This window comes from Symphodus melops (genome assembly GCF_947650265.1).
Source record: "Symphodus melops genome assembly, chromosome: 3".
Classification (NCBI taxonomy): Eukaryota; Metazoa; Chordata; class Actinopteri; order Labriformes; family Labridae; genus Symphodus; species Symphodus melops.
In genome coordinates, this window is record NC_136693.1 from 3,034,566 (window position 1) to 3,047,062 (window position 12,497).

The following is a 12,497-nucleotide window of genomic DNA, read 5'->3' on the forward strand; positions in this document are numbered from 1 at the left end:
CAAAAGTGTCACTTTGGAAAAGACATGAGTGAGCTTCTATCACACAAACAGACGCATCCTCGGTCTGAAGACGGGATCCTCTGTGAATAACAGGATTTGAGTTTACAAGAAAAGAGTCGGTGTAACCCATCTCAACCTTTGAACTCGATTATCTTACCGTATGTCATGATGTCAGTTTCCTTACGACTCATCACAAAGAGGTGGTTTAGTGTTTGTGTGACTCAAATTAAATGACAAAATAGGAGATTATTTGGTATTGATTGAATATATTTTAAAGTATTATAAAGGTTTTCCTGAGATACTGTGTGTCAATGATAGAAACTAAATTGTCTTCTATACAAACTTTGTTTTTCAGCGTAATCAGAGTTTCAAGTTGAACTTTGAGAAGTTAGCCGTTTTTAGTCTTTACAGATTGGGTACAGTGTGCCCTGTGTTTCTGACCCTCACGCCGCTCTGTGTCATCATCAGTCTTGTCATTTGGTCGGGGTTGTCCTCAGCCTGTCATTTGGTCTGCAGACAGGCCCGAGGCTGAGGCCGAACCCACACCAGCTGACCGGTGACTCAGCATGTCACCCACCTCGTGTGTCCGACCCACATTTAGTCTTCCTACTGCGTGTTGTGTCCAGCTTCACCCTGCACCCTGAAGAGTCTCTCTGTTCTCTTACTGTAGCTGCAGCATGCGACGCCTTGAATGAAAGCAAACCAGAAGGTGTCATAGGTCCTTTTATTCACTGCATATAAAGTTCAGTCACATGCTGAAGGGTCTCCTCATCTCACTTCAGCTCACCTGCAGCAGGACTGCAGAGAAGCTAAATGTGTTATCGTGTCATACAGTAAATACACCTTTTCTCAGGCCCCGTCCACACGTCACCGACTATCTCACAAAACAAAGATATGTTTCTACGTTTCGGCCTCTCATCCACACGAAAACGCAGATTTACGGCATCAAAAACAAAGCTTTTAAACACCTCCGACCAAAGTGAAGACCTGCGAATTCTCTGTTCATGCGTTTTGCATGTGGACGTCAATAACCAGGGTTTTTTTTGTGTTTCGAAACGTCACTGCCTGCCATAAAATATATGTTCTTACGTCACAAATGCGACCTGTGTTTACATTCGGAAACAGTGAATGTGCTTAAAAACGCACTTCTGCCGTTACGTGTGGATGAAGTGTTTTCTAAAAACGAGGTCGTGTGTATGTACGTTTTTTCTAGACGGAGGGGGCAGGATATTCGTTTTTACAAAAACCCGGCTACGTGTGGACAAGGCCTGAGTACCTTGAAGTTCCTCTTTATCTGTCACATACACATGCATTAGCACTTCTACACATTTACGTGCTTCCTTCCTTGAAAGCTGCATCCAAAACTATTCAATCCTCCGCACACTGAAGAGCCAGGCAAGCTTTTATATTATGGCTACTGTGGCAGAGTGTATTAAAATAAACCATGATTAGAGTATTACTACATCAAGTAATAGAGTCTGAATCTCCCTCCTAGAAAACATTTCAAATGTCTGATGACTCCTCCTGCTCTCAGGGGGGTTCAGTCATTTTTAGACCAATTTAAAAGATGTGTCTATCTAATCAAATTCATTCCAACGTTACATCTTCTCTCCCCTTTCAGTTAGAAACACGTCACGACACAGCAGTTGGACACTCTCAAAGGACTCATTTCATGGGGACTTGAATTGGCTAAAAAAAAAAATGTAGCAAACGCCCAAAAGTTCAAAATGATTCCTGAGCACTTCTCTGTGTTTTTCAGGAAATGTTTGTCTTTGTTAGGATAGCGCACTTTGGTGAAGACGATGCGTTGCAGGACATTTCGGATTTGAAAAAAAGGAAACAACAGTTTAAACTTCTCCTTTAATCACTCAGGAAATTTGAGCAAGAAAGTTGGACCCCAGTGGAGATTCTAAGTTCAATTAAAGACGTGTCTGGATTCCTGTTTCTGAACTGGAGGAACAAAACTATCATCCACTCAGCCAGTGCTACAACCTCACAATATCAGAAATGACAGCTGACAGCTTCCCCTTCCACTCTCACACTTTAACAACACCGACCGGAGCCACACAGTCGCCTGTTCTTCCTCGCCTTTCGGCCTCCGCTCCGCTGGGGAGAACTTCACTGCACACAATCGCTGGTGAAACTGGATCAGTCCCGCCGGTATCAGAACAGCCACACTGGGTCCGGATGTAGCACCTGTTTTGCTGCTTAACCTACTCGCTCTCACGGCCGGTATATTTAGAGAGGGAAACCACCAGATCAAGGTCATCAGTAACGATACGATGACCAGGCATGTATTGGTAAATGTTTGTCTTCCCATAAAAGCTTCGTTCCAGTCTGACTTCTCGTTTGTGTACAGGCCCTCACTCTCATTTGACAAATCAAAGCAGGAAACTGAGCCTGGATTTGGAAACACTTCTGTAGCTTGCAGTTAAAATGTGTATGTTAAAATGACAGTCTGTCTCTCGGGTTTTATGACCACAGCGTGCAATTTTCAGGAAGCACACAAACCAAAGTGTACAGTAGTGGTGTAAAGTCATCAATCATGTGAACGAGTCCACACATTGCTTCAGGCTTTTTCTATAATTACTGTATAAAACTATGACATGTTTTCCCTTATGACCCCATCATGTGTTTTCATTAAGTTTGACAGGAAACATTAAAACGTTCATCTCACCACATTTCTTACTTTATCCATGTCGTAAACTGACTGAGACTTCCTTCCTATAAAATTTGCTTTTGATTATAACAGACGTTGCTTATTGGTTTTCTGGTAAAGGAGTATTTTTCTGGCAGTGTTGGTGGTGCAGAATGAGGTCCTGACGTGGAGCTGCACTGTGGGCCTCAGTAGGCCTCCTGATGCAGGAGGGCCATGCTGTTGGCACAGTTGTCAGCTGTGAGCTGATGGCCGTGTCTCAGCTGCTGTGGGCCCGGCCTCTAATAGATGGGAGGAATCCTTGGCAGCACACACACACCCCTTTTGCACACACACACACACACACACACACACACACACACACACACACACACACACCTCTTTTAAAAGAAGCAGCCCAGCACACACCTCTTCAGGCCCCCAGTGGCCCCGTTCCCATTTGCTGTGACCAGATAGTGTTTCATGTCTCAGTGGGAGGGGAGTGACGGGGGCTGCAGTCAGCGGCGTGAACACCTCTGCTCTCCTCAGTCAGACAGCAACTGTCTGTGAACACACACACACACACACACACACACACACACACACTCGGGAGGATACCCTCTGGAAATGAAAGCGAGGATTACATTTAGCCTCTGAAAAGAGTTTTCATCATCTCTTCTTTTCTCCCTCTGTCTCTGCCTCCTCTCTTCGTCTCGCCTCAGCCAATGAGAAGATTGACGACATCAATGGCTGTCCAAAGAGCCGTTCTCAGATGGTGAGTGACCTTCTTCGTTTGTTTTGGCACGTCGTTGTGAAATTCACCTCTCTGTGTTTGTGTGCGAGGCACCACGCCTCTCTGCTATCCCACGTTAGTGTCTCATGTGGCCCTCTGTGGGAGCTGCCTGCAGAAGGCACTGGTGAAAAGTCAGTCCATTTATTTATACTTTTGAGGTCTCTTTGCGGGCTGCTGTCCGATAAACCTCTGGCTCAGGCTTCTGGCAGTTGAAAGCTTCTCAGGCTTTGGTTTTTGGTCTTCAGCCTCATCCTATTACACTTTAAAAAAGAGAGACGGCATTCCTCTGAACTCCAGGAGGGAAATCAGGCAGGGAGCATCAGCGCTGATGACAAAGACAATATTTGCAGTCAGTTACAATGATGTTGTGTCTGCTGTGACATTTGTAGGATTCTCCATGTAACACTGCTGGTGGGATTTCTGGTGTTTTCACTGTGTTGTGTCCTCTGTGGGAAGTGAGCCGGCAGTGCTCGAGGCAGGGCTGCCCTCAGCTGAATGTGAAGGGTCGTAAATTGGGCCAATGTGCCAGCTGAGGGGGCTATTTTTGGCCACCAGCCAGACTGATGAAGCCTACCAAAGCGCCCGAGAGAGAGAGAGAGAGAGAGAGAGAGAGAGAGAGAGACGCATAGCTAACAACCGAGGAGGAGGAGGTGAAATCACAGCTGATCCCTGATGCCTCCTTCATTTCAAACAAACCACATACCCACATGGACCTGCATTACTATACTTCTGAGGACACCCAGAAGTTCAGAATAGTTTCTAGCTTCTATTTCCTTCATTGATTTGTTTAAGTTTGGTTGATGATTAGCAGTCAGGATTGTTTTAGTATTAAGGTCAATTTAGTCCGGCTCTTTTTTTGGCCTTTTTTTTTAATTTCAGGAGTAAACGAGATAAGATAAGATACTTTATTTAATCTCGCAAGTGGAAAAAAGTATCACAGCAGCAAAACAGGATGGCAGAAGAAAATCACACAGTGCAAAAATATTTAAAATAGATAAAAATATAAGTGTAGAAAGAAAAAATATGCATCGAGTGGTTAGTTTGTGTTTCCTATCTACATGTGAAGCGAATGGCGTGAGTCGGAATCTGACCTGTGACTCCTTACGCTCATTTCCTTCCCACCTCTCTCTCTCTCTCTCTCTGCCTGATCAATCCACGCTCCTGCTCCAGCCTCCAGTAAAGGCTTAAAAAAGCCCCAAAATAAAAAAAAGGGCTGACTTTACTTTGTGTGTTTTGCTTTGTCCCACACTATGAATTAGGCCTTTCCCATTAGAGCTGATTACATCCCCTGCTCGCCTGTAATTGAGAGTTCTGCTCTCTTTGGTCTCAGTGGTCTGGGTGTTGTCTTTGCCGTTTTGTTTGGTCATGCACACCCCTCATTCATCTGCAGAGAGCGGCTTCTCTCAACAACAGGAGATTGTAGGAACATACATGTATGTTAGTGGTTGTACAGATCCTGTATGTTGGTCAAAAAGGGAAACCAAACAGAAAGTTCTCATTGTATGCATTCAAGCAGCGTGTGATGTTGTTTACTGCGTACAGGCCGTTAAGATCTCATTTTGCTTGGATGAGTTTGGATGGTGCGCTTTGTGTGCGAGTATTTTTGGATCACTGCGTATGATCTCAGTAGGATTGTCAGCTTTAAAGCACAGACTGAAGCACTCAAGCAGCTAAGGGCAGGTGTGACTGCAGTCATTATGCAAATGTCTGCTGTGTGTGTTGCATGACTGTCAAAACAAGCACACACACCAACACACACACACACACACACAGGTCCAGGGAGTTTAGCTAGCAGCTGTTGCGAGAATAAGAGAGCCTAGTTTTCACTGCACTTTATTTCATTACTTCCAACCCCAAAGCCTCGACAGCGGCCGCCAATTACCACCACTTAACTCAACGTCTGTCTGTAAACGGATAAAGATGGAGATGTGCTCCATCAGTGGAGCCACCCTGAGAACTCTCACCTCACGCTAGCGGATTAGCATGTATGCTAACCATGCCGACTTGAGATGCTGTTTTTACAACTGTCACATCCCCTGTTAAACAGACCCCCATCGTCGGCTCGTTCTCTTTGCCACCCAGTCAGTCTCTCCCTGAGTGTGTGTGAGTGTGTGTGTGTGTGTGTGTGAGTGTTTATGTGTGTTTGTTTGTGTCACACTGAGCTGTTAAAACCACACAGGATGCCACGCACACACACACCGAGACACACAAACCGTCATGCACAGGTTTTCTCATAAAAGTATCCCATGGATTCACCGTACATCAGTTTCTAAAATGAAATAGATTTCAGCTACTTAGATATTAAGCAAAGCCGTAAAAAAGGAAAAACTGTTAACCCAGCATCTTATTTCTTTCAGTGGGAGTTTAAGGGCTGAAATTTTGTTTGAAAGCATTCAGTCCATCAAACATGAGATACAGTAGATTCCCAGTCAGATGAGCAGGTGTTTTACAGGCCTGAAAGGACACATCAGTCGGAGACTTTCCTGCTCATTCAGCCTGAATTTCTGGTTCATGATATATCACATCTAAAAAGCCATACTGACTTTCGAAAATGATCATGCGTCACTGTCATGCATGTTGTCCAACATACCACAACAGACAGAGACAGAGAGAGAGAGAAATCCCCATCTCGCTCAGCTGTTGATCACAAGATGGTCTTAAAAAAAATACCAAGCAGTCTAAATTACTGTTTCCAAGCAAACAACAACAAAAGTTTTATTTTCTTCCATACATCCATCATCTTTACTGCTTTTTCCCTTTTAGGGTCACGGGGGCTGCTGGAGCCGATCAACACTGATTATTATTAAAACAGCTCCTGAAGGTGTTCGTCAAAGTGACTGCAACAGCTCGACTGAACATTGTAACTATAAAAGAAGAATAAATGCTGTCTGTGTTTGGCTCTAATGTGAGAGAGAGGGAGTCGCATAATGCATTGGATTTTTTTCACGGTATTTTGTCAACCCCTTGAACATCCAGTAAAAAACGTACCGTGATTTTTTTAAGTCTACAAGTTAGCAATTTGTTGCAAACTAAACTAAGTTGCTTAATTCATTGGAATAAGACAAAACAGAAACTTTATGTCGATATACTTTTCTAAAGAAGTAAAGACAGATAAGAAATGTAAAAAAAGCTTTATTGCTCCGACTATCGTCTCGTAAGTGACCTTTTAACTTAACAGACAACATTACACGTTCATCAACGAGTATTTACCAAAGCAAAAATACAGACTACGCTGCCTGAAGTCCATGTGCGTTATTTTACATCATGGTGTGTATTAAAGCTTGGACTGCATTATTGTTTCATCAATAAGCTGTGAAAAGCCACACTCCACTGCAAAGCAGAAACGTCTGCATACAAGTTTTAGTCAAGAAAAAGACAAAAGAGGTGTCAGAGGTGAGCAGGTAGCTGGAGTCTGTAAAACCTCAGGAGAGAGTGAGAGTGTGCGTGGGTACAACCTGAGGCAAACACACACACACACACACACACACGCCCGGTCTCACACATCCATGCTGCATGATCCGATTCAACAAGAGCTGACAGTGTGGAAATCAAATGACAGAGAGCTCTGGGCAATGGAAGAGCTGCTGTCGACAGCGCAGAGTCAGACTGAGAGATCAGAGTTTCAACATGTTGGGACAATTTTGAGTTTTCCTGACGGATCAGATATCAGCCTGATAAACAGGTTGTAAAGGGACAGAGTGAAGGGAGTTCCTATGAGACGACACAGAGTTAAAAAAAAAACCTGCATGGTGACTTTTGCAAAAGATGTTCTTTTCTTTGTAACTATCATTTTATTCAGCGTTTTCAGAAATGGAGTTATTTCATTTTGGAGCTTGAAGTTAAGGTTCGAGGATGAGAGAGTTCAGACTTCACAGATGGGTGACGTCACTGAGGCTGAGGCGTTTGGGACACAGATTCCCCTCCAAAATATTCACAAAGTATTTGATTATTTGATTTCTCATGTTGAATCAGCGTTACCTGCTTCCACATCTGGAGAGCTGCTAAAGCACATACGAGACTACAATAATAATATGAACTGATGGAACCATGGAAACTGAAACAAATACTTAAGGACTTATTTATCTGAATAAAGACAGAAGTTTCTCCCACTGTGGAAACCTGTATGAAGAAGTTTTGGTCTCATCGTCAAAGTCCGACTGAATACATAAGTAATCCATTAATTCTGTTTATTTTTTTACAGCACTTGATTAAAGACAGGAAAACCAACAACAATAGATCTCATTGAAATACATTCTTAACATGTGTTGATGCTAAAAAAGCTGCATGTGAAGCGTCTTTGTTCTGTGATTCTATCATTACTCAGGACTTGTGATGTTTGACATGGTCACGGGTTTAAAAATATCGGCTCAGTATCTGTCTTCTAAAAGCTCCTATCAGTCAGATCCTGCGTCAGACACGTAACACTCCTGTTCACACACACGCCCTCCTACCTTCTCTCTCTCTCTCTCTCTCTCTCACACACACCCACACACACACACACACACACACACACACTCTGACGCTGTGTGATGTAGGGTTGTGTTTGTTCAGAGGGCTGTTTGCTGTAGCTGCAGCAGAGCAGGAGGTGTGAGTCCGGGCAGAGGAGCGCCTCACACTCTCCGGCAGGTAGGAGCTTCCAGAGGTGCTGCTTTGTGTTTCAGAGTGTTTTTCTTCTTCTTCAGGGCCTCTTCTGAAAACACGGTACATTTGGGACAACACTGAAGACGTTTTCTCTTCAATCTTCTCCTGATTTGCAAATTTGATTACTCTTCAAATGTGTCTGCATTCATATTTTGAGCATCGTGTTTGCTTTTTAATTTAACTTAAACTTCAGTTTTGTTTGTTTATCTATCAGCCGTCAGTGTGGGAGAACAGAGGAGTAAAGAGTATTTATTAGTGATACATGTTGACTCTCTGCATTACTTCTTTGAAAAGTGGTTCAAAGCATGACGTCAAGTCGATTTGAATTCTGTTTTCACATTGAAAAAGAAAAAAAACAAATGAGAAAAAGGATTTGAGTGAAATCCTGGATGAGAAGTTGTGTTTATGTTTGTCACCTGTAAAAGTCTGCAACATGTGCTTGGTGATGCTTCCTGGGCTGCTGGCTCTCATTGGTTCATGGAGGTATCCACTCTGAGATCTTAAACCCTATTAAACATGTCTTCATGTTTACGATATGAGTTTGGGGAGGGTCAAACCGGATTGGGGGCAGAAAGATAATCCTATTGATATCTCACACATGAACATGAAAATAATTGGTTGCGGATGGCAAATCCCAAATACAGCCAACCCCCCCAGCACCCCTCCAAATCGGGGCTTTAAATTGTCTGTTTATAGCCAGCCTTAGTGAAACTCTGAAGAGGATGTAAGACATTTGATTGGTCGAGAGCTTTTCTTCGCTCTCTGCAGGTTTTAGACATGATATTTTGGTATTTATACCCCGTGGGAGGCGGGGCTTTGGGAGCATCTCAGCATGGCAGAGCTGGCATTTATGTTGGAGAATTTTAATGAAGCATATTTTCTTCAGGCTGCTGCTATTTAAACTTCAACTGTACTGGAGAATTTGGGGCAGTGTGGGGGGGGTCAGATGTTGAGTCACTCAGATGAAGTTTAGGCTCGGATTGTTAAAGCAACTCTTTGGGTACGGTGATGGAGCATTTCTTCGAGGTTCACTTTCAAAGAGCCTGTCGAGACATAGTCTGCATTCCGACTGTTCCTCCCGGTTGTCTGCTGTCACACCTCGAAGGCCCAGCATATGTCAGCTCCCCGAACAGCTGTTTCAGGGGTCAAGAGGTCAAAGAAATGACAGCAGGGGAAGCTCTGCTGTTTCAACTCAATCAGTGACCTGAAGTCCTTCAGCCCCCTCACACACAAACACCGGCTCGGGTCGACACGGAGCTGGAACTGTAGGAGGAGAATTAAAAATGAAATAATCAAAGAAATGAAATATTCATCAATCAATCTTTACTTAGAGCTGATTTATGATAAATGTTATCTCAATATACAGCAGGTAAAAGGCCGTACTCTTTCGTATAGTATCTACAAAGACTTGACATTAATCCATCATGAGAAAAGCACCTGGGAACATTTCGCTGAGTCATGTTGGACAGCCTTGTGCTTAGAAAAAGTGTGTGTGAAGACGAGTTCCTGGGACTTATATTTCGAGGTTTTTCCTGTTACTGTCCTTTGAAGTCACGTTGTAAAGTTCGTTTCCTGGGATTTAAAAGTTGCAGGAAGTGTGGTAGCAGTGGGTAATAATGTGACAGTTGTGACTAACACTGATTTGTCATTGGAAGCAAAGGATCTAAAAGACGGTCTTTGCACTAACGAAGAAGCTACACACTCAGTCACTTTGTTAATTTGAAGTTGGAGATTGAATAGCACACTCGTGGATGTCCTTTCAGTATCTCACTTATTTGAATACGAGCCCATGTAAATCAGCTCTTACTTCAGCTCTGCACTTCACAGCCGGATACCTCCGATCAGGAGAGAGCTGTAGGTCAGGCTATATTTAGTCTCTGCATATTAAATATAATCATGTCATTAATCTTTAGTGAGCGGGACCTTCCTGACTTCGGCTCACACTGAGCCACAGTTACAAAAGACTCAGTTCAGATGTGTTTAGAAACCACACGGAGTATCTGTATCTGCACTTTCAGCTTATGTTTAAGCTGTTACACTTCAGTGTGTTATAAATCTATCCTGGCGTGTAATAAATGTCGTTCTTACAGAGTCTCTTTAACTTTTGTACGTACTTTAAAGTGATTCTGACAGTTGATTCTGGAGTTAATTGCGTTGCCTGGAGTGCAGATTTATCGTCTCCCTCTGTATGTGAAGAGAGAGAGAGCAGCGGCTGTGCCATATTGATGCCTATTACATTGTTCCTGGTGCGTTTGCTTATCGGATGCATCAGTTGGTAAACTTTGATCACACTATCATTTGTGTGCAGTGACTGCTTGATGACTGGTGTGTGTGGTTTACTTTGGCAGGCACACAGGCTCATTGGATATAATGGGTCACATGGGCTCTAAACAAAGCCCGTCTGCCTATCAAATCCTCCCGCCGTCCAGTGACAGCTCAGCAGTCCGCTCAGGTTGCCAAGGCTGCTGTCATAGCAACTGAGTTGGCATAGGTGGTTTGCTCCTCTGTGGATCTGCTGACAAAAGTCTGCAGGGTTTGAATCCTGCTTTGACTGTGTCACCAAGTGGTGGTGACAAAGTCAAAGCAGGATTTATTAGAGCTTTACAAAGCACCTCATATGAGAAGTCACTTCATGTAAAGCTGTTCGTTCCAACATGTGTTTGTTTGTCTTTATTCTTCATGTCTGCCATTACAGGTTTGTTGGTACTAACTGTATGATGTGCAGCTTGTCACGTAGTTTAATCACTCATACAACTTTTGATGGAGCCACTTATCTCATCACTTTTGATAAGTCAACATTTGATAAGTCTCTGAATAATCTACTTCTCTGATATCAGTTTGAGGAGCCACATTTTTTTATACTTGTAGCAACTCAATGCTACATTATAGCACATTTAGAGCCTTTTTTGAGATGATCCAACAAACTTTTTACCGTCTCCAGATCGGTTATAAAACACTGGAAACAAAACAAAAACTCACATGAAATCCAATTTCTGCAAATAAGATCCAAGCATGATAATTAGGTGGTCAAAAAGTACGTTTGTAGGGACTGAGCTACAGGCTCAGATCCTGGTGTGGACCACATCTGGACAGGTGCCAGTTCACTTCAAGGTGCCCTTCAACACGGCCCCGTTTTTGATGTTAATGTTTTCCAAAAGTACTCCTGACTTTACCCTGAGAAATTATAACAGCTACATTTCTGCCTGATTTTTCCCTTATTGATGTTCATTTAGCTTTTCCTTTGCTCGCTCAGGTTAAGCGTGCTTCCTCACATTATTCAGATATGCAAATTGAAATGGAAATGTTCTAGGTGCACTGTCTAACATCTGTGTCTCTGTGTGTGTCTCTCCGTACAGATTGAGAACATCGATGCCTGCCTCACTTTTCTGGCAGCCAAAGGAGTCAACATCCAGGGTCTGTCTGCAGAGGGTAAGCTGCCCTCCTCAACTTCTACAGCTGGAATCCAAGTTGAACAAATGTCCTTTGTGTTACAGAAAGAAAGCTAAAGAAAGGAAAGTATTTTTACTGGCAATCTCTCCATTTAGGACGGATGCTTTGAAACATGGAGAGAGGTTAGAGCACAGAACGATATCGAGCTGAAGCTTCAGTGTTTAGCCAACCTGCACCCACGCCGACTCTAGGCAGGAGAGGGCGGAGGGAGACAGCTGTCTACAATGTTTTACATTTTAAATGCAGTACCCATGTGTCAGAGTTACATTTCACTCCTATAAGCTCGAGCAGACTGCAGTAATACCAGAAACCACGATCAAAACCAAACATCATGGATGGAGGCTTTTACACCCACGTAGACTCATTTACCAGAAAGCTCTCTCGCTCACCCTGATTTCTGACTCTATCCACCATCCAAGAGAATAACATCACAAAAGGTTTTGATTTGTTGCATATATAGATATTATGCATGCCTAAACTGACAGAACTTCACCAGAACCAACATCCTGACTTGAATCTTTTTGTATCCATCCGTCATAACTTCATCAGCTTTTTCCTTCTTCTTTTTTTTTTTTTTTTTTTCTTTTCCAGAGATTCGGAATGGTAATCTGAAAGCCATCCTCGGCCTCTTCTTCAGCTTGTCTCGCTACAAACAGCAGCAGCAGCAGGCCCACCGGCAGAACTCCCAGCCTTCTCTCCCCTCCGCCGCCCAGCCTCAGAGCACACACCCTCCCCTGAGCCATCAGAGCAGCGCCCCCGCACAGCTCAGCCACTCTCCGTATGGGACTCCTGCCACCACAGCCCAGAAAGCAGCACAGGCCGAGATGCAGTCCAGGTGAGCCTCACTGGGAGTTTGAAATATGAGAAATATCCTCAAAGTTTGTCTTCGGATTCTTCACTTTCTTGCTGTTTCCGAAGTTCTAATCCATCATTTTGTCATCTCAATCTGTCCTGTTACCACTTCCTGTCATTTATAAT

General features: G+C 43.5%; 1 protein-coding gene across 7 annotated transcripts in view; it reads left to right on the forward strand.

Moving 5' to 3' along the window:
* The window catches only part of nav2a (neuron navigator 2a), a 197,221-nt gene that overhangs the window by 120,239 nt on the left and 64,485 nt on the right, over positions 1 to 12,497 (forward strand). For all 7 annotated transcript variants that reach the window (XM_079339368.1, XM_079339363.1, XM_079339364.1 and 4 more), the window contains 3 exons: positions 3,358 to 3,410; positions 11,426 to 11,498; positions 12,111 to 12,354. In XM_079339368.1, the coding sequence (XP_079195494.1) occupies positions 3,358 to 3,410; positions 11,426 to 11,498; positions 12,111 to 12,354 (370 nt within the window). The remainder of the gene's footprint in view (positions 1 to 3,357; positions 3,411 to 11,425; positions 11,499 to 12,110; positions 12,355 to 12,497) is intronic.